The following is a 24,634-nucleotide window of genomic DNA, read 5'->3' on the forward strand; positions in this document are numbered from 1 at the left end:
CTGTCTACACTGAGATAACCATACACGCTGTGCTGTAGTTCTACACATAAATACATCTAATTTGCTCAACAGCTGTTTGCCTCTGCCTCTCTGGTCCTGTTGGTCTCTAACAATCCACTCTGTACTGGATTCTGTAGTGGATTCCTCACTAAGCTTCTGGGCCCACTATTTCCTGTGTTGGTGCACGTTCATAAATTTCACTGTGGCCTTGACCCTGAGAGTCGGTTTACCTAGATAATAGGGTGTGGCTCACTGAGTCTGTCTCCTGAACCTGTTCCAGGGATGTGCTCCCTTGGCACAGAATTGCTGTCGTCTCTGCATCATGTGTTATGGACACACGTTCTGAACTTAAGTGGAGAGGAATTGATCGGGTTCGTAGCTGTATGGATATCACCACCAGTGCTGGTGAGTCTGTCTGTCAGGTGGACAGCAGGCAGGAGGTGATGGTCAGCACTGTGTGCAGGTGTCAGGGCCAGAGGGCACTGCCCCACCCACATTGCAGCCGAGGGAGCTGGACTGCCTGAGCACCCTGCTCAGGGAGCTCCACTCTGAACTTCTGAGAGACCGTGTTTCCTTCGCAAGAGCACGTGGTGTGTGCAGGCTGGGGCTTCTCCTTGCTGGGCGAACCGTGAGGCTGAAAGGCTCCCGCCTGCCCAGTGTGCTCCACGGAACACGCCTTCCTCAACAGTCCTTGAGGGTGTTGGGTGCGAGATTTAGCAATATTGTTGCTAAAAACTGAAAACAGTTTTTCATCATTTCTTTTTGTTTTTTTAAATGTTTATTTATTTATTTTGAGAGAAAGAGAGCGCCTGAGCAGAGGAGGGGCAGAGAGAGGGAGAAAGTGTGAATCCCAAGCAGGCTTTGAGCTGTCAGCGCAGAGCCTGACGTGGGGCTTGAACTCACAAACCGTGAGATCATGACCTGAGCTGAAATCAAGAGTCAGAGGCTTAACCGACTGAGCCACCCAGGCGCCCCAGCTTTTCATCATTTCTTAAATAAATTGAACTTTTTCTTTTAAAATCTCTTTTCGTAAGACAGACTAATAATCTGATGTAATAAAGTGATTTTAAATAGATAGATGAGTAAATGTGGGTGTTTGGCTAGCAGGAGAAGATACTATAACCCTTGATCTGTTTTGGAAAATGTGTGGATAAAAAGCTGAGTTTAATAGGCAATCTCTGATGAATCGATGTGTAAGGGAAAACAGTAATTAGCAGCTGTTAGAGCAGAGTGTGGTGCATCGGGGACAGGAGCTGACATGCCGTCCAGTTCCTGCTGGGATTCTGAAAGAGATGCCAAAGGAGGCCCACCTGGGGACCATGTATTAGTGACTGTGCACGAGGGCTTCACTGTGTTTTGCTTGGGTAAAAATGGCCACATTTTGTATGTGATGTTTGCTTTGGTTTATAAAATGTTTCTCATGAGGCAGTGTCTGCAGAGTTTTTCTCTCCCAGTGTCTTCTGTATTTAATAGTAGAATTGATAGCACATATGTGTTTTCAAGGTTAATATCAACCTGAACTAATTTTAAAAGATTGGTAACTGCCCTCATTTTCTGTGGCTGCCATAACCGTGAAATCAGCAGCCTAAGATAAGACAACAGATTTTAATGGTTTTGGAAGCCAGAAGTCCAAAGTGCAGGTGTCTACAGGCTTTGGGGGGGGGGGCGGGGCTCTCCAGGTTGTGGCATTTGCCAGCAATCTTGGCATCTCTTGGCTTGTGGCCACATCACTCCAGCTGCTGTCTCCACTGTCACACAGCCTTGTCCCTGTCTGTCTCCCTGTGGCCTCTCCTCTTCTTATGAGGGCACCAGCCATTGGATTTAGGGCCCACGTGGTTAATCCAGGATGATTTTTATCTCGGGGTCCTTCACTTGAATACATCACCAGGGATCCTTTTTCCAAATTAGGTTGTGATCGGGATTGGTTCTGGGCCACGATGGCAACATAGGGAGACCCTGACTTCACCTCCTCCAGGACACCCCAAACCCACCACTATTAACCCAGCAATTCCTACTGAGGAAGAGCTGAGGGCTGACTGAACAACTTCTGCACCACGGAAGATAGAGACTGTACAGGGAAGGGACCCCACCCCCAGGCTGTGGGCCGTAGTGGGCAGGGACAGTGCTGAGGGACCTGTAGCACATTTGTCTGTTTTGAGCTCAGAAAAAAGGTGCAGTTTAAAAGATGAGCTAGTCTATAAAAGAGCCATCCTTAAAATTTTACCCAACAGTGGCGAGCTGCTGGAACTCTCTGGGTCTGAGGAGCTGTGAGTCCTATGGTTTATGTTCCCCCGACCTGGAGAGTGTGGGTGGGGGTTGGGTCCAGAAGTCCTCACTGGCCACTAGCCCACACCAGCAGCCCTCCTCCTGCACAGTGTGCCCCAGGAGGCTCCAGACCCGCATCACTTTGGCTTCTGATGCTGGCTGGGCTGCTCCAGGGCCCCCCAGCTGATGCTCGCTTTGGCTCCAGACCCCCTACTGGGGCACCCCCTGCACCAAGCACCAGCCTGCACCCACAGCACCTTCAGCTGTCTTGTCACGATGCCCTCTGTGTGGAGAGCCCAGGGACCACCCCAGCCAGTGCCCACTTCTGCTCTTGCAGTCCCCAGGGCCCTCCATCTGCACTCCCCCGACCCTGGCCACTCTGCCGGGGTACCCTGCCGGCTGTACACAGCCTGGGGCACCCTGGTTGACGCCCACTTCAGCCATCCTGCCAGAGTCCCTGCTGCACGGGGAGCCTCAGGGCTGTCACAGCCCACTGCCATTTCTGGCCATCCTGCCAGGGAGCCCCTGCTTAGAGGGCCCCGTGACCCTAGCTCACACCGGCCAGAGCTCCGTCCAGTCAGCCAGCATCACCAGACACCTAGTCTACCCAGGGGGTGATCATACACAGAACCTTTCCCTCAAGTTTAGGACAATGAGCCTAATTCAGGAAAACACAAAGTCAAGCAAAAGGGGGAGAGTGAGGAATATGTTCCAAAAGAAGGAACAAGACAAAACCTTGGTGAAAGGACTAAATGAAACAGTGGTAAGCAGTGTGTCTGATGAAGAGTTGAAGGTAACAGCCGTAAATGTGCTCACTCAGCTGGAGAGAAGGGTGGATGAACTCGGTGAGACCTTCAGCAGAGGCAAAAAATATAAAACAAGAACCAGTCAGAGCTGAAGAGTACAGGAACGGAGGGACTCCACACCAGGGGAGCGGTTGCAGAAGAACACCGCGACATGGAAGACGGGAATGGAAAACACCCAGGTGGTTTTCAAAAATGAGGTTAGGTTAAGGGGTCTCTTGAACAACAACATCAAGCAAACGAATGTTCTCACTAGAGGAAGAAGAGCTGGAGCAAGGGGCACAAAACCTTCATGAGGACAGTTAGGGTCACAACCGCAGAGGCCGGGGTCAGCACTTGGACATGTTCTGGAGGGCCTCTAATCAACCCAATGCAATAGTGGACACACCTGGTTTATATAAGGTTCTCATTTCAGGCAGTGGGATCAGAGTAGGTGCTACAGTTCCTAAGGAAAGTCCTAGGAATGAGAAAAGGTACACGTCACCTTGAATTCTGTAAGTCTGTATTGTACTCAAGGGAAAACAGGGCACACACCGGAGATCTGTGGTGCGCTGGGGGGAAGACGGGGTGTGCACCGGAGATCTGTGGTGCACTGGAGGGAAGACCGGGTGCTCACGGGAGATTTGTGGTGCTCTGGGGGGAAGACTGGGTGCTCACGGGAGATTTGTGGTGCTCTGGGGGGAAGACTGGGTGCACACCAGAGATCTGTCGTGTGCTGGGAGGAAGACGGGGTGCGCACAGGAGATCTGTAGCATGATCAGGGAAGATGGGGTGAACACCAGAGATCTGCAGCACCCTTGGCGGGAGGCAAATGGGTGCACACTGGAGATGTGCGGCACACTGGGCGGGGGGGAAGGGGGCGGCGCGCGTGGTCGATCGCTGTAGGTCTGTAGCGTGCTGGTGGGGGGAAGACTGGGCGAATCAGAAGGGGCAGGGAGTTGGTGACGCAGATGCAGTTCCAGATGGGCTTCTGGGTTGGACGTATGACGTGTCCAGGCGATGAGAGCAGCAGGGGCCGCCGGCAGCGGTGTGCACACGGGGACGTGCCAGGTGGCTGGCTGGAGCTCCTCCGTGAGGACACCAGTCACAGTGGGACTGGGTATCATCCTGGCCTGCTTGCTCCTGAGATCATGTCCCACTGGGGTTTACACTGTTTCATCAGAGGTGGGTGAGGGGGCTGAGCAGTAGGTGAAGAGAGGGTCGATGTGTGGGGGCCTCGTGTTCCTGCGGCTTTGCAGCTGTCCCTACTCCCTCCCTGCTCACCCTCAAGGATAGAGGCTGGGTTCCTAGTAAGTGAATCCCCACCCCCTCCCCAGCCCAGCAGGTGCACTCTGCTTTCTGACTCTGCGCGTTCCATGGCCCTGTGTCCCTCAGAGACTCGGAATCACTTGGGGTTTGTCCTTTTATGACCAGCCTCCTTCACCTCCTATGACGTCCTCAGGGCTCACCCACCATCTAGGGTGTGCCAGGATTTCCTTCTGCTTTAAGCCGAATAATGCTGCACTGTGTGTGTGGACCATGTTTCGTTTGGCTTGTCCATCTGCCTGTGCACAGGCGTGAGGTGCTTTCATCTTCCAGCCGCCGTGAGTGTGGGCGTGCAGACGTGTCCTGGAGACTCACATCGTTCAGGCACACGCTGTGCAGTGGGACTGCTGGGCCGTCCCGTGAATCTGTGCTTACTTTCTCGAGGAATCGCTGCGAATATGTGTTTTCTAAAGAGGCTGCCCTTTTTCATTCCCACCAGCACAGGGGGCTCTGGTTTCTCTGTGTCCTTGTCAACACTTGTTACTTTCTGGGTTGGTTTATAGTAGCTGTCCTACTAGGTGTGAGACGTGGCGGGGTGGTGCCGTGTCTGGTGCAGATCCCGGGGGCCTGACCGAGGTCTGCTGGGCTCCTTCACTGCCCACACAGCCAAGCAGGTTGACTCCATGTTCTGTGTACTCCAGTGTGGGGAGCCCAGGGGCCCCAGTCCACACCACCTGTGGTCCACCTGCTGGAAGGACATGGCTCATGCAACCAGTCCTGCCCATGTGTCCCACGAATGAAAGGGGACCATTCCTCCCTACAGGTGTAGGAGGATCTGGGGGCCACCCCCCAGGGCAGAGTCTGGGGTGCCACCCAGGCCTGCCTCCTCTGCTCCCCCTGTGCTGCCTCTGTCGTTCCTGGGGCATACTTTGTGGAGAAGAGCAGCTGTATGCTTTTCCTTGGTGTGGTCGAGATTGTAGTTAGAAAAGCCAAGCTGCACAGCTTTGAAAGCTTCTGTGTTCAGGATCTGAATCAATGACAACCAGCCAGTGTAAGATCAAAGATGCGACACAAGGACCAGCCAGCTTCGACGAGTTGGTGTTATTTAACGCCCGCGCTGAATGGAAAGCTTTTACATGTTTTTGTAAACACACTTGTGCTCATCTTGATGATTTACAACTATCTGCAGTGAGGTTTAAGTCTGTTTTGACTGTGATGAATGGATTCCCTTGGCACATGCAGCTGGTTAGTGAAAGGAGCCTCATGCAGCCTTCTTGTTGAGCGAGCTGGGGAAGCAGTGGTATTAGTCCTCAGCTTGGGCATTGGGCCGGGACCTCCGCTAGCCAGCCTTTCCCTGATTGCAGACCAAAATCAACCCAACGCCAGTGTGTTGAAAATAAAAATTGTGTGCGTCTTTACTCTTGAGGCGTTTTAAGCTATTTTATGTTATTTTTATAACTATAAATTATCTTTTGAAAGAAAGTGTGTTCAGGTTGTTAGGTTACCTCTTTAAATTTTGTTTCCGTGTTTTAGCCAAAAAGAAAAGAAAAATTGGGAAGCTCTTAATTAGATGTATTTAAAGCGGAGAAAGGAACATTTTCATTCCCCTGGCTTCAGTTAGGTGCCCTAACAGCGTTATTTGGTTGATGCTAAGAAAATGCTCCTGTGCGGTAGTGGTTCTGGGGAAGTCTTGGAACATGTGGGAGGCCAACAGACATGTTGAGTGTGTGTCCTCAACACCAGAGCAGGGAAATGGCAAATCATGTCAGTGCTGGCCATCATGTTCCCCCGTTACCATTTCTCCAGAGCGTTTATGATCTCTGTGTTGTAGTAAAGTGCTCTGAAGTCTGAAACCACCTTGGTTGAGCCAGAGGGAGTCTGAAACGTATTTGGTCCTTCCTGGTAGCACATTTTCAAAAGAACCAGGAGAAGTCTCAGATTTCTCAAATCAAAAAATACACGAGGCATTAGCCTTGTAATTTCAAACCTGTGATATGCTGCTTTTGAAAGTTACTGGTTGCTTTCAGAATTTAACACAATCTTTATTTTGGTCTCCTGAATTGCAAGCCAGTATTATCTTTTTTTTTAATAAAAGAAAAGTCAAATGAAGATAATCCCTGTAAAAGTGTCTAATAAAATGTGTCTTTATTTCAGTATCTTAAATAGTGACGATGAAGAAATATTCAGTAATGAAGAGCAGGAATACACATCCAAAAAGAGGAAAAAGGATCATTTTAGAAACGATACAAATACTCAATGTAAGATCACTTTTATTAATAATTTTATGACTTTTTACATGTTTACTATTACTGATATACTACATCGTTTTGACAGTGCTGTCTTAAGAAATAAGAGGTGATATGCAAATGACCACTATATCCAGTGTTGCCCACTTAGTCATCAGACTGTTCACAGCTTAACCATTTCTTTAGTAAGCTTTGCAACAACAAAAGCTAACAAAGCCCACAGAACAGCTCATACGTCTGAATGCCTGAGCATGTTCATGGTTCAGTGCACTAGCTCGCTCCCACACAAGGAGGCCGGACCGCAGGATGCCTTGAGTGTGGGCTTGTGTCCAGGAGACCCCAGGCAGAGGTGGATCAGGAACACCCAGAAGTGTGTAGGCTGGGGGCGGGGGGGGATGGATCTGGGAGCCTGGTGGCAGTACCTCGCCTACGTGACAGGCTGACAGGTGCCGCTCTGCTCTGCAGCACAGAGGGAGGCATGAGAACAGTTTGTGGGTAATCAGGCTACTGACCAAGATAGGGTCTTATAGATACCAGCATCATCATGGTCCTTGAAGCTCTGGGATTTGAGGTATATGAAAAAGGCAATAAAAGAAGAATTTTTATTAGGAGACATAAGAATTAACAATCACATTTTTATAGTCTTATGTTTTGGTATTACTGCCGTTGTTAAGACGCTATTTTCTTCTAAGTTACTAAGACGTGGTGCTGTCTTAAATAATTTTTCATGTAAAGGTGTTTCAGCATCTCTTACACTGATGTTAGGAAACAAAGTAGTTCTGTTTACGTTTAACCAGGTGAAAGCATCTCTTATCTATGTGATGAGTCACATAATTTTGTTAGCATGTGCAATTGTTGGAAGTTCCTTAAAAATCTTCACTTTGAATGATTTGCCAGGTTTTAAAAACAAAGTTAATTTTTATTCTAGGTTTTTATCGTGAGAAATGGATCTATGTCCATAAAGAAAGCACGAGAGAAGTAAGTATTCTGTTTTAAGTAAGAGTATATTTGGTATTGTTTCTGTTGAATACATAATGTCCTATTAAATAAACAATTTCTTTTCCAGTATGAATCTACAGTTCACATTCTAGTAGGTGAAAACATAGGATCTTTGAAGCGGTGATTCGCGTGTGCGTGCACACATGTATGTACCTGTGCACATGCGGTGTGTGGTTAGTGCCAGTACAGATCTGAATCAGCAGAAGGGCTGTTTCGGAACAAGTGTGGACCTTCAGACAGTTTGACGTTTTTCCCTATGACTCCCCAGAAACTGTTGATGAGAACCTGTGGTACTGGTGGGATGTGTATCCTTGTTGTCGTGTGCCGTGGCTGGTGGGAGCCTTGGTGCGCACCGCCCCGTTGAGTACGAGCAGGACATTGTGGTCAAGTCTGAGCTTCGGGAGCAGGGTGAGCCACGCCCCTCCTGTGCTCTAGTTGGCTGCAGCTTTTCCTTGAGCCATAAACAGTTGACTTCAACTGTGCTTCCGTTTTGTCTGTTTAGTATCCAGGGAAGCCTCCTTCCTTTTGCGTTCTCAGAATCCGCATTTGCCTTATCCTGCCGCTGGTGGGAGAATAATTTAGGGAGCAGATGTTTAGTATATATTTAAGTTAAATGTTCCAGAGGTGTTATTAGTGGATGTTCTGAAACTAGCCCGGCTCCCGATAGGCTTCCAGGTTGGCTTCTGAAACAGAAGATCCATTGGCCCTATCGGGTGCTGGTTCATACTGTCACATGTGGTCTGAGACAGTGCTCAGCTCACACCCACTCTGAGTGAGACACCATCAGAAGAGCCTGTGGCAGAATCTGAGTAGCGTGAGCTTCTGAAAGGCTGTTTAATTTTTCGTTTGCTCTGTATTACCGCACTGACTACAGAACACACATCCGTTTGGGATCCGTAAACAACAGGGGGAGTTTGTCATGAGTCTGCAGAGGTGTGGCAGGGACACAGGCCATCTCAGGAGGGTGTGGGGTCGTGACTCACAGCCAGCCCCTCTCCCTGCACGGCGGCGTGCATCTGTACATTTAGCGCCAGCTGTGGCTGCCCCACAGCCTGTTTGTGGCTCCGCGTGTGGTTCTGGGCCCCCACACGGGTGGGTGGGCTCACGTGGTCCAAACTGTGTTCTGCAGTCTGTGAATCAGATTTAATTCCTCAGAATAGAAGAGGCTGTTGTGACACGGTGGCTACCTGGAAAGGCATCTGAGGCCATATAGGCATTTAGAGCTGTGTTGATTGAGAAGACAAAGGAATTAACGTGGAAGTATCAGCAGTGATTGATTTCAGATTATAATCTATAATTACTCTTTGCTTCCTGCACAACTCCCAGGAAAATATTGTGCCTGTAGCAGATACTCCTTAACAACGAGTATTGTGTTCCTTAATAACAAGTATTGTGTGTGAACATAATAGGACTGTGCTTGGGGGTTCTGCACACAGTAGGACTGTGCTTGGGGGTTCTGCACACAGTAGGACTGTGCTTGGGGTTCTGCACACAGTAGGAGTGTGCTTGGGGTTCTGCACACAATAGGAGTGGGCTTGGGGTTCTGCACACAGTAGGAGTGGGCTTGGGGTTCTGCACACAGTAGGACTGGGCTTGGGGTTCTGCACACAGTAGGACTGGGCTTGGGGGTTCTGCACACAGTAGGACTGGGCTTGGGGTTCTGCACACAGTAGGAGTGGGCTTGGGGTTCTGCACACAGTAGGACTGGGCTTGGGGTTCTGCACACAGTAGGACTGGGCTTGGGGTTCGGGCACAAAACCAAATCCTCCTTTGCGGGGCATCTTCCATCAGATCCTGCTCTGCCAGCCCCTTCCTGCCTCGTTAGGATGAGAGGGAGAGGGTGCCACCTCGTGTTTCTAGGGTTATCAGCAGCTCATCTAACCCCACAACTGTGAATTGAAAAAATCTATACTCTCGGTACTTGAGACACGGAAGATCGAGTGGAACTGACTCCTGAAACCCACGGTTCGGGTCTGTACAGACTGTAGAGTGTCAGGTGCGTCGTGAAGGACCAACAGCTGAGCTACATGGCACTGCTTTCAGTACTGAAAACGATTCCGTATTTCACCTGTTTCCTTGTACTCTGGGCCGTGTGGGTCTGATGATCAGCTCCTGGGTCTCGGTGCCCCGTATCCCCTGCCCCCACTTGGAAATTACACATAGTGCCCTCAGCCCTGGGCCTTGTCCTCTGTCCTGTGTGGCCGAACGCCTTCTGGAGCTGCGGGGGGATTGGGCGCCTCAACCCGGGCCTCTGTAACCCTCCGGTCTTCACGACAGCCCGCCAGATGTAGGCGCTTCATGATACACATTGCATTGTGACTTCAGCCCCCCACGTGTTCCAACAGGAGAAATCAACAAGATATGTAATATTTGTGTCAACAGTGGTATAAAATGGCGGCGTGTCACGTCTTGAGTATAAATGGCTTCCACTGAGCATTGCTGTTTCGCTCCACATTCATCCGAATATGGAATAAATCGTAAAAACAAATGCCCTTTGCCGAAGTTCAAAAAAAATTTGCACTGATTCATTCACATTAACTGAGTTGATTTTGACTAATTGACTAATTATGGATTTCAGCTGTTCTGTGTCTGTTTCCAGAGGCACGGCTATTGTACTTTGGGAGAGGCTTTTAATCGCTTAGACTTCTCCAGTGCAATTCAGGATATTCGGAGGTTCAATTACGTGGTCAAGGTAAGTCTTCTGTTTCAAAAGCCATTTTGATGACACTTTATTGCCTGGTTTTTGAGGTGACGGGTGTACAGGTGTCTAAGCACGTCTGGCAGTAGTGCAGATGGCAGCAGAGAGCACGGGGAGGCATTGAGGAGAAAACAGAAATAACGGGGGTTTTGGGTGCCCCGTGTCCCACGTGCTTTCTTCTGGGCCGCCCTGCACTGTGGGTTCACGGGCCACACGCACCGGGCAGTCTGGTCTGTTGGGGTCATTGCAGTCAGAGGGACAGAGGGAAGAGCAGGTCTTTCGTGAGACTCTGACCTGATGATGTCACATGCGTTTTGTACTTGGTGTTTGTCGTAAGTGTGACAACAGGCAGCAAGCTGGTAGGAGAAAGGGGTTCATCAGAGTAGATCTCCACAGAGGCCTTGAGTGTGGATTGTTACTCGTAGAAGGAGTTTCTGTCTTGGCTCAAAAAGAGCACGTATCACCTGTAATGTTGTAGGCAAAGTGTAAGCGATGGTTTGTGATGCTGTTAATTTTGGGTTTTTAAATAGGGCTGTGACACATTGGAAATATTTCCCTAGTAACAGCTCTTAGGAAATTAAAAGCGTGAGTGCAAGGGCAAGAATGTTGGGGGTTAAATAACTTGACACCTGAGGTAATGGTACCTGCTTGGTTTGGCCGTGGTCACAGTTGGCCAGGGCATCGAGAGTGACCAGCACATGGGGCCCCAAGGCCGGGAGTTTCCAGCACCAGGGCCAGAGTGTGTTCTGAGTTGTCACCCAGGTGTACACACTGGCCATTGGGGCGTGGCTGCTGCTCACCTCTTCTCCAGGTGAGGTGCTGGCATGTGACCCAGCCCCGTCACAGTGGCAAGAATCCAGGGTCCAGGAAAACCATACGTCTGCACAAGGGTCTGTTTTCCTGTAGGTATTTCCCCATGGTGCTCTTTGTGTCTCTCTCTCTCTCTCCCTTTTTTTTTTTTTTTTTTTTTAATATTTATTTATTTTTGAGAGAGTATGAACGGAAGAAGGGCAGAGAGAGGGAGACACAGAATCTGAAGCAGACTCCAGGCTCTGAGCTGTCAGCACAGAGCCAGATAGATGCGGGGCTTGAACCCACGAACTGCGAGATCATGACCTGAGCTGAAGTCGGACGCTTAACCGACTGAGCCACCCAGGTGTCCCCTCATGGTGGTCTCCCAGAGTTCGGATCCTGCTGTGTTGTTTTGTCCTAGCCATTCTTAACACCCCCCCCCCCCCACCGCCGCCCCCGACCAGAGAGTTCACTTGTGCTGGGGTACTGGAAATTGGCAGCCAGGCAGAGACGGGGGGGTGGTGGGGGAGAAAAGGGCTCTGTGTGGTCAGGCTCAGACATTTCCAGAACTGGGCCAGGTGCCGTGACGGGGGAGGGTCCGTGGACTGCGGTCAGACGCCTGCATTTCCGTTGCTCAAACCCCTCATGAACTTTTTTCTCTGTATGCTGCACTCTTATCTGCTCAAGAACCTTTCTTCACACGTCCTTCATCTTTCTGAAAATGAAAATACCTACTTTAGCCTCATCCTAAACAGTAAACCTGTGAAACTGAATTTTCTCCCTAACACATACAAAAAATGCATACATCTAAAATTAAAATGTACTGTCCACTGCCGTGGTTTCACGCAGTTGGCAGTACTGGGCGTGTCCTTGTTGCCCCCGGGGGCAGTGTCATAGGGACCTGGTGACCTGGGGAGGTGGTGGGGGAGGCCCCCAGGGGCAGTGCTCCCAGTCTCAGTGGCTCCTCCTGCCCGCAGGGCCTCCCGGCTCCATCATTGCCCAGCGAGAATCCTTGCCTTCTCACCTGCCCCCCTGCCCTTCACATCCCCCTCCAAAGACCCCTCGCTTATGCCCACCTTCCAGTAAAAGCAAAGGCACAGAACTGGCCCTCCGGCACCTTTTCTGCCCACGCCAGCTCTCCTGCCCTCTCCCAGTTGCGGTCTGGGTTTTCACCCCAGGACCCCCCCCCTCTTCCCCCCGCCTCCCCTGCTCCCACCAAGCCCACCAGCTCCATTCTGCTAGCTGCCACCTTCTCCGTGGAGATGCAGGGCCTCCACACACTTGGCCGGGAGGCGCTTTCCTTGTTGCCCAGCGGGTGCGTGCGCCCCAGGGAGGGGCTCGCGGGGTGCGTGTGTGCGCCCCAGAGAGGGGCTCAAGGAGTGCATGTGCCCCAAGGCGTTCATGGGGTGTGTGTGCCCCAGAGAGGGGTTCGTGGGGCTTCATGACCTGCACTGATACAGTCAGCTTTGCCCGCAGGAGCCACTGCTTGATGTTTCTGTGCTGCTTTAAATGTTTGTAGCAATGCTTCCTACATCAGCAACTAAGAGGATTGTCTTGGAGTTGTCAGTCGGGTGATCTCCCGTAATTGATGCTGAGCAGTCCGTCCTCGTCAGTGTTGTTAAAATAAACCAGATGTGAAATGCTTCATTGTTTCCTTAGGTTTCCAGTGGCATTCAGTGATGGTTTCCTTGAAAATTTGTAAAAGAAATTCAGAGTTTGTACTTCTTGATATTCCATGAGATCCCTTTGTTTCCCTAAAATTAGCAAATTTAAATTGAGACTAATGAATAATTATTACACGTCTTCTGAATAAAAGTTAGTTTTGTGTTCAATTATGGACTGTTTCTGTTGCCAAAGTGAAAGTAAGCAGTTGGAGTGGGGGTATAGCCTTCATTCTCACCTTGGCAGGAATGAAAATTCAGTATCCTCTAAAAAACAAATTCAGACTCAGTTGTCCTCTCCAGTCCTGTAGGTAACGGGGGTAAGCCATTCTTGGGATTATCTGTGAAGAAATATTTGAAATGTAGGGGTGCCTGGGTGGTTCAGTCGGTTAAGCGTCCGACTTCGGCTCAGGTCATGATCTCGTTCGTGGCCTGTGAGTTCGAGCCCGGCGTCGGGCTCTGTGCTAACAGCTCAGAGCCTGGAGCCTGCTTCAGATTCCATGTCTCCTCCTCTCTGTGCCCCTCCCACGCTCATGCTCTGTCTCTCTCTGTCTCTCGATAATAAATAAACATTAAAAAAAAATTTTTAAAAATTGAAATGTTTTCATATCTAGATTACTTTAATAATTTTTCAAAATTTCAGTCTGATTTTGAGGAGTAAGTGTTGTTTATCTGAGCTTTATTCACTCAACTTTATGAAGGAGAAGAAAAATTAACTTTAGGTGCTGTGTGTGTCCAACGCCTGTGGCTGACGTGGAACAGAGGCTGAGCTGAACATCCCTTCTGCACCCGCGTGCTGGTGGGGCCCCCAGGGAGACCTGTGAGTGGGTATGGGCTGCGTATCGTAGGGCTCCAAGTGCGGGACGGGGTCGGCCCCCTCCTCCTGCACCAGGGCAGGTCTTGACTTTACTGTCCACGCAGCTGGGGAGCAGGACAGCACTTCCTGCTCTGGGCTGACGCCCGTGTGCACCAGCACTCACGCCTCCCGCACCGCCCAGCTGTTTGCATACTTGAGAAACCATGGTCCTTCGTCACCACTGTCTGCTGTCTCGTCATGAGGGGGCTGCCATATGCCAGTGTCAGGCTGGTTGGTTATCGGTGATGGCAGACTGCTCTGAAGTCCTGGCTCTAATCCACAAACACCTTCTTCTTGTTTTAATAGTTTGTGAAAATTGTCCTGGCCTGTTACTAAAGAGCCTTACCATAATTTATTGAGCTATTAAATTTCTTCACTCCCAGAAAATCAATGCAAACTGAAATGTTTTCACTTACTAGTAATTTTTCTCTCATTAAGTGACTGTCCACAGCTATTATTTCATAATATGGCCTGAGAAGTTTCCTTATTGATGAAGAAATAAGGACAAGTCAAGATGCAGCTTACATTTGACCCCTGGTGAGTGAACGGTTCTTAATACCTGGTCCATAATCCAGCTCAGTTTCCATTTATCCCATTTGTAAATCATGTATAAGTAGATGCATTTCTGGTCAGTTTTATGAGCTTACCTTCTTTAAGATAAAGACTTAGGGGCGCCTGGGTGGCGCAGTCGGTTAAGCGTCCGACTTCAGCCAGGTCACGATCTCGCGGTCCGTGAGTTCGAGCCCCGCGTCAGGCTCTGGGCTGATGGCTCGGAGCCTGGAGCCTGTTTCCGATTCTGTGTCTCCCTCTCTCTCTGCCCCTCCCCCGTTCATGCTCTGTCTCTCTCTGTCCCAAAAATAAATTAAAAAAAAAAAAAAAAAACGCTGAAAAAAAAGAAAAAAAAAGAAAAAAAAAAAAAAAAGACTTAGATTTAGTGGGATTTTGAGAATTCTACTTAAGAAAATTAAGCACACATTTGGAAACCCGCCAAACCAGCATTTCAGAGACTCTTGTAAAGCAGATTCCATTCACACTGTGCAGTAAACACTTGTGCTCTCTGGTGGTGAAGCCACATTTCCGGCCAGTTCAGTGTGGCTGGTCCCTGCCCTCCGGTCAGCGTCTGGCTCCTGCACGGGCAGCCTGTGTGTGCCCGTCTGGTCATTGCTTCAGAGCCTCTGAGCCTCAGTCATCACCGCCCAGGTCCCCATCTGGAGCCCCAGGAGCGTGGGGACTTGGTCTGCTTTGCTCACTGCTGTGTCCCCAACACCCTTCCTGTTTATCCTTCTCTTACTGTTGGCAAGTAGTTTTATTGTTTGTGTCTTTTGTTTAAAATTGTATATTACTAAAACAGTATCAGAAAGCATATAACTTTGAGAAACTCCTGTTTTATATCGGTATTCTGTGAGACACCTGCTTTCAGTCGAAGGAAGCGCTCGTCAACTAGCTTGACATTTTGTTCTCAGTAAAATTAAATTCGACCTTGTAGCTCTGACATTTTAAAGCAATGTAGCATAAACTGATGGTCATGGTAGTGCACTGGGAACGTAGGCTTTGGTTCTTTAGACAGTCCTCCCAGTGAATGCACGTCACCTAGAAATCCGCAATGTCGTTCTCCTGGGTCTATGGGCTGCGGCCTCGGCTTTAATCTTCAACTGTCCACACGCTGATCCTGTCAGTGAGATGACCTGTGTGAGAATCAGAGCCGCCAAGGCTCCCTTTAATGAGGAAGATTATAAATTGTGTAACAGTATAACATAGATGAAATAGCAGTCTTTTTTTCTGCCGGTTCGAGAAATCTGTAAGATGAGAGTCCATGGGATATTAGTCCAAGGAAAGTGGAGAAAAGGGATAATGCAAGCAGTAGAAATCCTGACTCACAAACCATCTGCTCAAGCCGGTTCCCAAATGGGAGGCTTGGTTTTAATGCAGCCTGTGTCAACTGTGAGGCCCATTGGCCCTTGAGCAGAGGGACGGGGTCCCAGGCCTTGGCCGCGTCTGCCAGACGCCCTCCCTGGGATTCCGCACAGACTGCTCTGTCGCATCCAGGGTTAGGGTGACGGTTCTGCTCCTGCCTGTGACATCTGGTTAGAACTCTCTGCTCTCACAGAGTTTCGGCCATGCTCCTATATTGTTAAATGCTGTGAAATTGAGAAGACTTCTAAAAATCAGATCATGAAATTCTAAGTCACTGAGGGCTGTTTGAACCTGGCAGTTGGGGGCAACGGCCTGGGTTGGAAAGATGCCTGTGCACAGGTCCTGGCTCTGCTCCCTGTGATGTCACTTTCCTGATCTCTGTGGACGGTCCCAGTCATGCCCCCCCGCCCCGGGGTGCGGTAAGAGGCCAGTGACGTCAGGCCCCACAGACAGCGTCTGTGGTCATCACTCTGCTTCCCAGTGATTGTGAACGTGCTGGTGGAGCAGTGGCCTAGCTGTGCCCGTGAAGAGTGTCCCACGTAAAAGTCTGTAATAGACTTCGTTTAAACAGGAAACTTATTGGCCCTTTTTGTTGGTCTTTCTGCACCTCCCTGTGCTCTTTTTTATTTTTTTTTAATTTTTTTTTCAACGTTTTTTATTTATTTTTGGGACAGAGAGAGACAGAGCATGAACGGGGGAGGGGCAGAGAGAGAGGGAGACACAGAATCGGAAACAGGCTCCAGGCTCCGAGCCATCAGCCCAGAGCCCGACGCGGGGCTCGAACTCCCGGACCGCGAGATCGTGACCTGAGCTGAAGTCGGACACTTAACCGACTGCGCCACCCAGGCGCCCCGTGTGCTCTTGGGATCATTCAGAAATACCTGTATGTGTGGAGCCTTGAGCTTTCTCTCGGAGCCATGGTTAATCAGGAGTGCACCCTGGCGCTTTATTTAGCTGAATTCAGTTTTAGTTTTGTTACATTCTGACAGAGTTGGGCCCCTAAGTGCTCGGTGCCTTTGAAATGTGTTGCATTTTCCTTTGTGGCCATTTTCGTAATTGATTTTTGTAAGGGTTCTCTTGACCCATGAGAAAAATCCACATTCTCTATTTGAAGGATGTAATTTTTCTCTGCTTGTATTTAAACAAGATTTGGTGGTTATGTTAATCCTTCCAAATCTTTCTCATTTTGAATTTTCAAATTTGAAGAGATACATAAAAATCTCTGTAACAAACTTTCATTGGGGCGCCTGGGTGGCTCAGTCGGTTGGACGGCCGACTTCAGCTCAGGTCATGATCTTGTGGTCTGTGGGTTGTGGTCTGTGCTGACAGCTCAGAGCCTGGAGCCTGCTTCTGATTCTGTGTCTCCCTCTCTCTCTGCCCCCTCCCCTGCTTGCTGTCTGTCTCTCTGTCTCTCTCTCAAAAATAATAAACATTAAAAAAAAAAACCCACCAAACTTTCATTAAATTTGCAACAGATTTTCTTTGTATATCTAACTAAATAAAGGCTGTTTCATCATATTTTCTTTGTAAATTGTGTCTTTTGCCCTTTTATCTTAATTACCATTTTAAGTTTTATTTTGAGAGGCAGAACATGAGCGGGAGAGGTGCAGAGAGAGAGAATCCCAAGAAGGCTTCACCCTGCCAGTGCAGAGCGTGATGAGGGGCTCGAACTCACCGTGAGATCGTGACCTGAGCCAAAACTAAGGGTCGGACGCTTAACTGACCGAGCCCCCGGACACCCCTAATTACCATTCCAGCCTGAAGTGTCACTTGTCACCCGTTACCATGGCTGCTCTGGTTTTCCTTGGGTTTGCACAGGCCCATGTGCTGGTCTCTGGCAGGTGTCCGTCCATCCTCCAGCCCCTGTGAGTGATGGCCCGGTCTGTCTCATGTGGATATTTTACACGACAGTGGAAAACCGTGGTGGTGGGGGGGGGGGTGCTTGGGAACACGCAGCCCCATGGACCCTGGTCCCCACAGGGAAGGAGCGCTCATGAGGGCAGGAGGCCTCCAGCTTGGCCTCAGCGTGTTCTCTGCTCTGAGGTTGCTGAGGACCCCGGAGACACTTCACTTACAGGAGTTGTCTCAGTTGATACTGTGTAGAGATAAAAATAACTGTTATTTCTCTGTGTAAAAGTGAAGAGTGGGCGGCACTCCCTTTGAGAGCCTCCTTCGCGTCTGTGGCCGCACCCCATCAAACTGCCCCTGGAGCCCTTCATCACACACCCCGGGAGTCTGGCTGACTTGGAAACCTCACAGTGGCATTTAGGGACATGGACAGACTGCTGGGCTGGGGTCCTTCCCTCCTCCTCCCTCTGTGCTCTGGGGAGCAGAAGAGACGTGTGTCTGCATGGCTGGTCTGTGTCTCCGAGGCCCCGTGTTGTGGCGGCGGGAACCTGTGTTTATTAGCGATGCCACGCGGGCAGGTTGTCTGCAGGGCCGTGGCGCGAGGTCTGGGAGGCCGCGGTGGCTGGAGACCTGTCACTGGTGCAGCACTTTCTGGAACAGAGCCCATCCCTTCCTCCCAGTTGGCCCGAATTCTAATGTGGTTCTAAACTCAGGAGCAAGCGGGTGTTGTTCAGCCCCACGGTGCTGGCTGTGAGGACTTTCAAACTAGGAAGATGCTCAGCAGTGATCAGATCAGGAGCAGGAGCCGAGGGGCTGGATCGTCTCAGACACGTCTGGTTTGATCGGCTAGGACCTGTAGGCCCCGCCCTGACGTGTGTGTGTGTGTGTGTCTGTGATCATGGCAGCGGAGCACACATGTGTAAGCATGTTAGAGATGGGAGGATGATTTGCCCCTGAAGATGATCACGTGGTCGTCATCCTTGTAACGCCTGGTTTGCACTTTCGCGGCCTCCCTGGATGCCTTTTCTCCCTCTGGACACCGGCACGGTGAACTGGAGGGAGGGTGGAAAATCCACGTTCCGGGAGACAGGAGGCGGGTGTTCACGCACTCTGAGGCGGCTTCACGCTTGCGGAAAGCAGCCGAGATTGGGCAGAGACGGTGCAGGAAGCCGGGAACAGACATGTTCTGACCGCGGGTCGGGGGCAGGTGTGGGGGCCACCAGCAGACACTCGTGCCGGCGACGGGGAGGCCTGGCTGTGGCCCCCAGAGAATCCCGTTTGTGGGCCGGCAGGAGCGGGGGCCCTGCCGAACAGGCCCTGCAGGAGGGAGCGCGCGTCTCTCAGAACAGAGTCGGAGGGGGGCGTGGAGAGCCTGTGGCGCCCCCGCCGGTGGGAGTGAGACTGTGCAGGCAGACCCCCGTGGCGGTGCCGGAATCGGAAGGGGCTGTCATGGGAGGTGGCGGTGGGCGGGCCAGGGGCCAGAGAGACGCCGCCGCCGGTATGGACGGAGGGACAGGAGCGGGCAGATGAGGAAGAATGAAAGGGAGAGAGCGCGTAAAGGGGAGAGGGCTGGTGGCGGCCAAAGGTGCGGCCCGGCACGCCGTAAGGACGCATTCAGGAGACCTGCCTGAGGTGAAAATCGCCTTGGATCCGCCCCTCGAGTCCGCGTCCACCCTCGGAAATCACTGCTCTGAGGACGGTGACAGGCCAGGGGCCAGCGCGGCTCCTGCCTCCCCATCAGCTCTGCATCCTCTCCCGTTGCAGCTCCTGCAGCTCATCGCGAAATCCCAGCTGACCTCGCTGAGCGGCGTCGCCCAGAAGAATTACTTCAACATTTTGGACAAAATCGTCCAGAAGGGTGAGCTGCTGACCGATGTGCTTAATAACCTAGATAAGGAGACGGGGACGGGATTCCTCTTTATTACTCGCCAGTGTGGTCAGGAGCCGCACTGTCCAATGACGCGGTAGTTCCTAGACCCGGCTCTACACTCGGCTCTGTGGTTCTACCCTTCTGTTCCTGTGGTTTCCTTTCCTGAAGGTTGCTGTGCACACAAAGGAGCATAAGACGGAAGATAGTTACCCCGAGTTCTAGAAAGAGAATTCCTCTTGTCACGGGGCATCCCCGAGTTCTAGAGAGAGAGGTCACCTTGTCAGGGGGATCCCTGATTTCTAGAGAGTTCACCTTGTCGGGGGGATCTCCGATTTCTAGAGGTAGAGTTCACCTTGTCACGGGGAATCCCCGAGTTCTAGAGAGAGAGGTCACCTTGTCACGGGGAATCCCCGAGTTCTAGAGAGAGAGGTCACCTTGTCATGGGGAATCCCTGAGTTCTAGAGAGAGAGGTCACCTTGTCACGGGGAATCCCCGAGTTCTAGAGAGACAGTTCACCTTGTCAGGGGGATCCCCGATTTCTAGAGAGAGAGGTCACCTTGTCACAGGGAATCCCCGAGTTCTAGAGAGAGAGGTCATCTAGTCACGGGGATCCCCGAGTTTTAGAGAGAAAGTTCACCTTGTCACAGGGAATCCCTGAGTTCTAGAGAGAGAGTTCACCTTGTCAGGGGGATCCCCGAGTTCTAGAGAGTTGACCTTGTCAGGAGGGATCTCCGATTTCTAGAGAGAGTGTTCACCTTGTCAGGAGGGATCCCCGAGTTTTAGAGAGTTCACCTTGTCAAGGGGAATCCCCAATTTCTAGAGAGAGAGTTCACCTTGTCAGGGGCGATCCCCAATTTCTAGAGAGAGAGTTCACCTTGTCACGGGGAATCCCCAATTTCTAGAGAGAGAGTTCACCTTGTCAGGGGGAATCCCCGAGTTCTAGAGTGTTCACCTTGTCAGGGGGAATCCCCAAGTTCTAGAGAGAGAGAGAATTCACCTTGTCAGGGGCAATCCCCGATTTATAGAGAGAGCGTTCACCTTGTCACAGGGAATCCCCAATTTCTAGAGAGTTCACCTTGTCAGGGGGATCCCCAAGTTCTAGAGAGAGAGTTCACTTTGTCAGGGGGAATCCCCAATTTCTAGAAAGAGAGTTCACCTTGTCAGGGGGAATCCCCGAGTTCTAGAGAGAGAGAGTTCTCCTTGTCAGGGGCGATCCCCGATTTCTAGAGAGAGAGTTCACCTTGTCACAGGGAATCCCCAATTTCTAGAGAGAGAGTTCACTTTGTCACAGGTAACCAGGTACATGTCGTGCTTGCTTTATGTTTCCATGACCAAGGTTGTAAACGTTTAGGCATCAAACAAGCCTGGAGCTTTATTTTTAATTTAACGCTTGTCTTGAGTAATTACTGGCTAATAATAAATGGAGTTTAAATTTCACACCATGAGTTTATGCTCCCGTGTAAATTTAGGATTTTATGTGTAAGGCATTTTTAAATATCAATTCTCTTTATGATGAGTATAAAGGAAATAGAAGCTGCCAATTTTAAAGGCGAAATTATAGACTCAACCATAATTCTACTATTAGGCAATATTTTCATGTTTTTCTAAATTTTATCATGTTTCTGGTATCTCAGAAGTGATGCCAGTTTGGGGTTGTGGTGAAATTAGGTCATCGTGTTTTGTTTTGGTTGAATATACATGACCTAAATTCACCACCATAATCATTTTCACACATTCCCATGGTTGTGTGACCACCCCTCCATCTGCCTCCGGAACATCCCCGTGGACTCTGACCCCTCCCTGGTGCCCACCCCGCCTTGTCTCAGAACGGGCTCTACATGCGGTCTGTCCCTTCACGATGCCCCCCCTCCCTCCCCATTATGGGACACCACCCCCTGGGTTCGCCCGTGTTGGGGCAGAGCAGTGCTCCACTCTGTGGCGCGTCTGTGAATGCTGTCGGTGGACGAGGGGTTGACTTGTACAGATCCACAGTCTTGTGTTTTGTCCTACCCAGTGCTCGACGACCACCAGAACCCCCGCCTCATCAAGGATCTTCTCCAGGACCTGAGCTCCACCCTGTGCATCCTTGTCCGCGGGGTCGGGAAGTCCGTGCTGGTGGGGAACAGCAACATCTGGGTGTGCCGTCTGGAGACCGTTCTTGCCTGGCAGCAGCAGCTGCAGAACCTTCAGATGACTAAGGTAGGGGCTCGTGGGCCCGACAGCCGCGTGCGGGGAGTCCGCGTCACAGGATGCTTCCTGGTGACCACAGGGCCCGAGCGGCTGGTACAGCTTTTGGAGGGGTTTTTTCTTTGTGTGTTTGTAATTACTGCTTGAAGATGATACGGGCCAGATGGCCCCGTGATGGCTTCCATTGCCTTTGAGAAGACCGTGGGGCTGGCCATCACTGAGAGGATGGATCGTGAGGCAGTGCGTTAACTTGCCTCTAAAGGAAGTTAGGGGTCTGGGGCTAGAATAACACCCCGTGAGTCCACCTGCCTTGTACTGCCAGCGACTCCTGTGCACACAGTGCTGCTTCTCCAGGGTCCGCGTTTGCCCCACGAGCCTGCTGTCCCTGTTGTCACATGCATCTGCTTGGAGCTCTGCAAGAACATGCTTGGGCAGAAGAGGGTGCAGATCCCGTCACTTGTCCGGAAAGGGCTTATTCCAGGAACTGAAAGTGTTCGCCCAGCTGACTAAGTCAGTGTTGCAGGTGGTATTCTATTCACGTCCAGGATTCTGTAAGGGAAAGAGTGGACAGGATGGCCTGCGGTGCCCAGCAGGTGATGGATTCTCCAGATTGCCCTTCTGATGGGGCTGAGGTCCCCTCTTGTCAGTGTGCCTGAGGCTCCACACGAAGGCAGCTGCTTTCAGAAGTGATCTGGAAAACCTTAACTATGGGCCACTTATTTGCCATCTGAATATGGGATTTACGGAAAGAGTAGAGGTTCCCTAACTATGGCTTGAAGTTACAACAGATTCTCTTACATTCAGTGTTGGTAAGCATTCAACAGACTTGACAGAAGCATCATCTGTGCAGCGGATGTGGTGTCCCCCCCCGCGGCTGAGGGCTGTGACTGGAAAGTCCGCCTGTGAGAGGGACACGCACGCCGTGTGGAAGCCTTGCACAAGTGGCCAGACCTCACACCTGTGTCCCACTTGTCTCTTGCGTGCATGGCCAGACAGCCTGGAGGTGCCGCCTGAACTAGTGAGCTGGGGGAGGGCGGCCAGCAGGGGTCTGAGGGCAGGACCCCCATGGAGGGAGCTCGTGGAGAGAGAAACGTGCGGTGACAGCAGCCCCCACGGGAGGGCAGACAAGCACACGGTTGGGCTGGCGCACATTGCATCACGAGGGGAAGGCAGGCAGAGGCCTTGGCTGCTAGCAGGACCGAGAAGGCACCCGCCTCCTGGTGGGTCTTCCTGTCGTTTACGGCAGCTTGGAGGAGGCCCCAAGGGAGGGCAATGGCGGGGACTGTCTCCTGACCTGGGCCCCGCTCTGCGCTCGGAGCTGGCTTTCCTGGGGCATGGTCCCCGCAGTCACTCGCACCAGGGAGGAAACGGAAAGACTGGTGTGTCAAGTGACACGGTCATGTCCACACCGGTCCTGATATCTGATATCGCGCCATGGACTCCCTCTCTGCCCGCGTGACCTGGGCTTTGTACCCTCACAGCAGGCAGTGCGGGGAGGCTCACGGGTGGAAAGGTTACAGGAACTCGGAGGCAGGAGCTCCTCAGGGCGTCAGGCTGAGGCCACAGGCCAGTGAGCCTTGAGCTCCACCTTCAATTATTCAGAGGACGCTTGTGTAGACGCCAGTGGAGCAGGGCAGCTGAGCATGCGCCCGGGGCATGGACGGTGTGGGTCCAAGAGCACCGCCTGGAGCTGAGCCCCGCCGGCCTCGGACACCGCGTCCCGTGTCCCTGGTGGCAGCGGTGGCCTCCTCTTCCAAGTTCCAGGAAAGAAGTCCACGTGGTGACCCTTAAACGCAGGCTCCTGGCCTCCCAGAACTGTGTGGCCAGGTTGGGCATCTGCATCAGGCGGTCATTGTGTGCTGGGAGCCCAGGCAGCCTGGGCGAGACTGCAGGGGACAGTGCGTGACCGCAGGTCAGTCCAGCTCGTGGGTGTGAGAGTCATGGTGCCTGAGTCTGGGGTCCTGCCTGCGGGGAGCAGACCCCTTGCTGTTGCTGCTGCTGCTGCTGCTGCTGCTGAAAGGTGGCAGAAACTCCCCCCAGGGCAACGACAGGCGGCCCTGCTGTGAGGGGAGAAAGTTGAGGGCGGAGGCGGGTCCTCACTGGGTCCTTTGGGAGCCAGGGCAGCTCGAGGGCCTGCAGCAAAGGTGGGCGTGCTTCCGCAGGAGTGGGAGCGGGTGCCTGTGATGTGCCAGGAGGGCCAGAGCAGGAGGGGAGGAGCAGCGTTCCTGCCTGCCTGGGGACCTGCTTGCGGAGCTTAACAGGAAATGGCTCAGCAGAGGGGGGGGGCAGCTGAGTGGAAGGCACCACAGCTTCAGCTTCCAACTGATGGTCCAGCCGGGGTTTTGTGCCGCCTCACGTTTGCGCCGTCAGAAGTCGTGATGAGCCACGCTGGTGTTTTCTGTGGTGCCATCTGGTTCAGTCACACTGGACTGTCCGGCCTCGCCAATCAGGGCGTTTCCTGCGCCTTGTGAGGGCAGCGGGTGTTCATGAGCTCCGGTGTGATGCGCAGGTTCCTCTGGGGAGGAGGAAGGAGGAGCACAGGAGCAGAAGGAGCCGTCACGTTCCTGCTGTAGTGCCCACGGAGCGTGTGTGTGGGCCCGCGCGTGCGCCCTCTGCCGTGTGCCAGCAGCACTGACAGCTCGTGTCTGCGGGCGCCGTGCTGTCCAGCGGAGGCGGGGACACGTTTGTCAGTGCGATGGCAGGAACACGGGACACGCCTGTGCAGCACTGCCCGGTGACGTCTCCCAGGCTGGTGGCTAGGGGTCCGACGAGGGGAAACATCCTCAGAGATGTGCCCTGAACTGTCACCACGCCCGGAGGCATGGGAAGCCTCCTCACAGTCCCCGCAAAGTGTCACGATTCACCTGTATCGGGGCTGCTGCTGGGCAGTGACACAGCGACGACGTGGACCGAGAGCGCGCGGCCTGGCCCCTCTCCGCACCTGCCGGGGGATTTGGGGACCAAGCTCGAGGAGTGCTCCCCCCACAGGCACCGACTGTGCCTAGGGAACTGGGCTGCCCAAGAGAACAGAAACCAGAGGGAGCCGGCCGTCCCTGGGGCTGACCGCCAGGGACGAGGACAGTCTCTCAGCCTCTCAGCCACTCAGCCACGTCAGGAGTGTGCACGGGTGTGCACGCGTCCCCGAGCCCACAGGACTCTGCGCCCTTGTTTAACCCTCACTGTGCTCCCCGTGTGCTAGTGAGGGGTTCTTGCCGGGAGGTGGGGGTGCTGACAGGGTGCCTGCCTCCCT

General features: G+C 52.0%; 1 protein-coding gene across 9 annotated transcripts in view; it reads left to right on the top strand.

The window, feature by feature from the left end:
- The window catches only part of FBXO25 (F-box protein 25), a 54,272-nt gene that overhangs the window by 21,327 nt on the left and 8,311 nt on the right, over positions 1-24,634 (top strand). For 6 of the 9 annotated variants that reach the window (XM_042982811.1, XM_042982809.1, XM_042982814.1 and 3 more), the window contains 5 exons: positions 6,468-6,571; positions 7,488-7,537; positions 10,137-10,250; positions 19,092-19,185; positions 21,212-21,396. In XM_042982811.1, the coding sequence (XP_042838745.1) occupies positions 6,468-6,571; positions 7,488-7,537; positions 10,137-10,250; positions 19,092-19,185; positions 21,212-21,396 (547 nt within the window). Of the gene's footprint in view, positions 1-6,467; positions 6,572-7,487; positions 7,538-10,136; positions 10,251-19,091; positions 19,186-21,211; positions 21,397-24,634 lie in introns of those variants that run through there. The other 3 variants (XM_007089234.2, XM_007089233.2, XM_015540708.2) reach the window with 2 other exon arrangements.

This window comes from Panthera tigris, chromosome B1 (assembly GCF_018350195.1).
Source record: "Panthera tigris isolate Pti1 chromosome B1, P.tigris_Pti1_mat1.1, whole genome shotgun sequence".
Taxonomy (NCBI): Eukaryota; Metazoa; Chordata; class Mammalia; order Carnivora; family Felidae; genus Panthera; species Panthera tigris.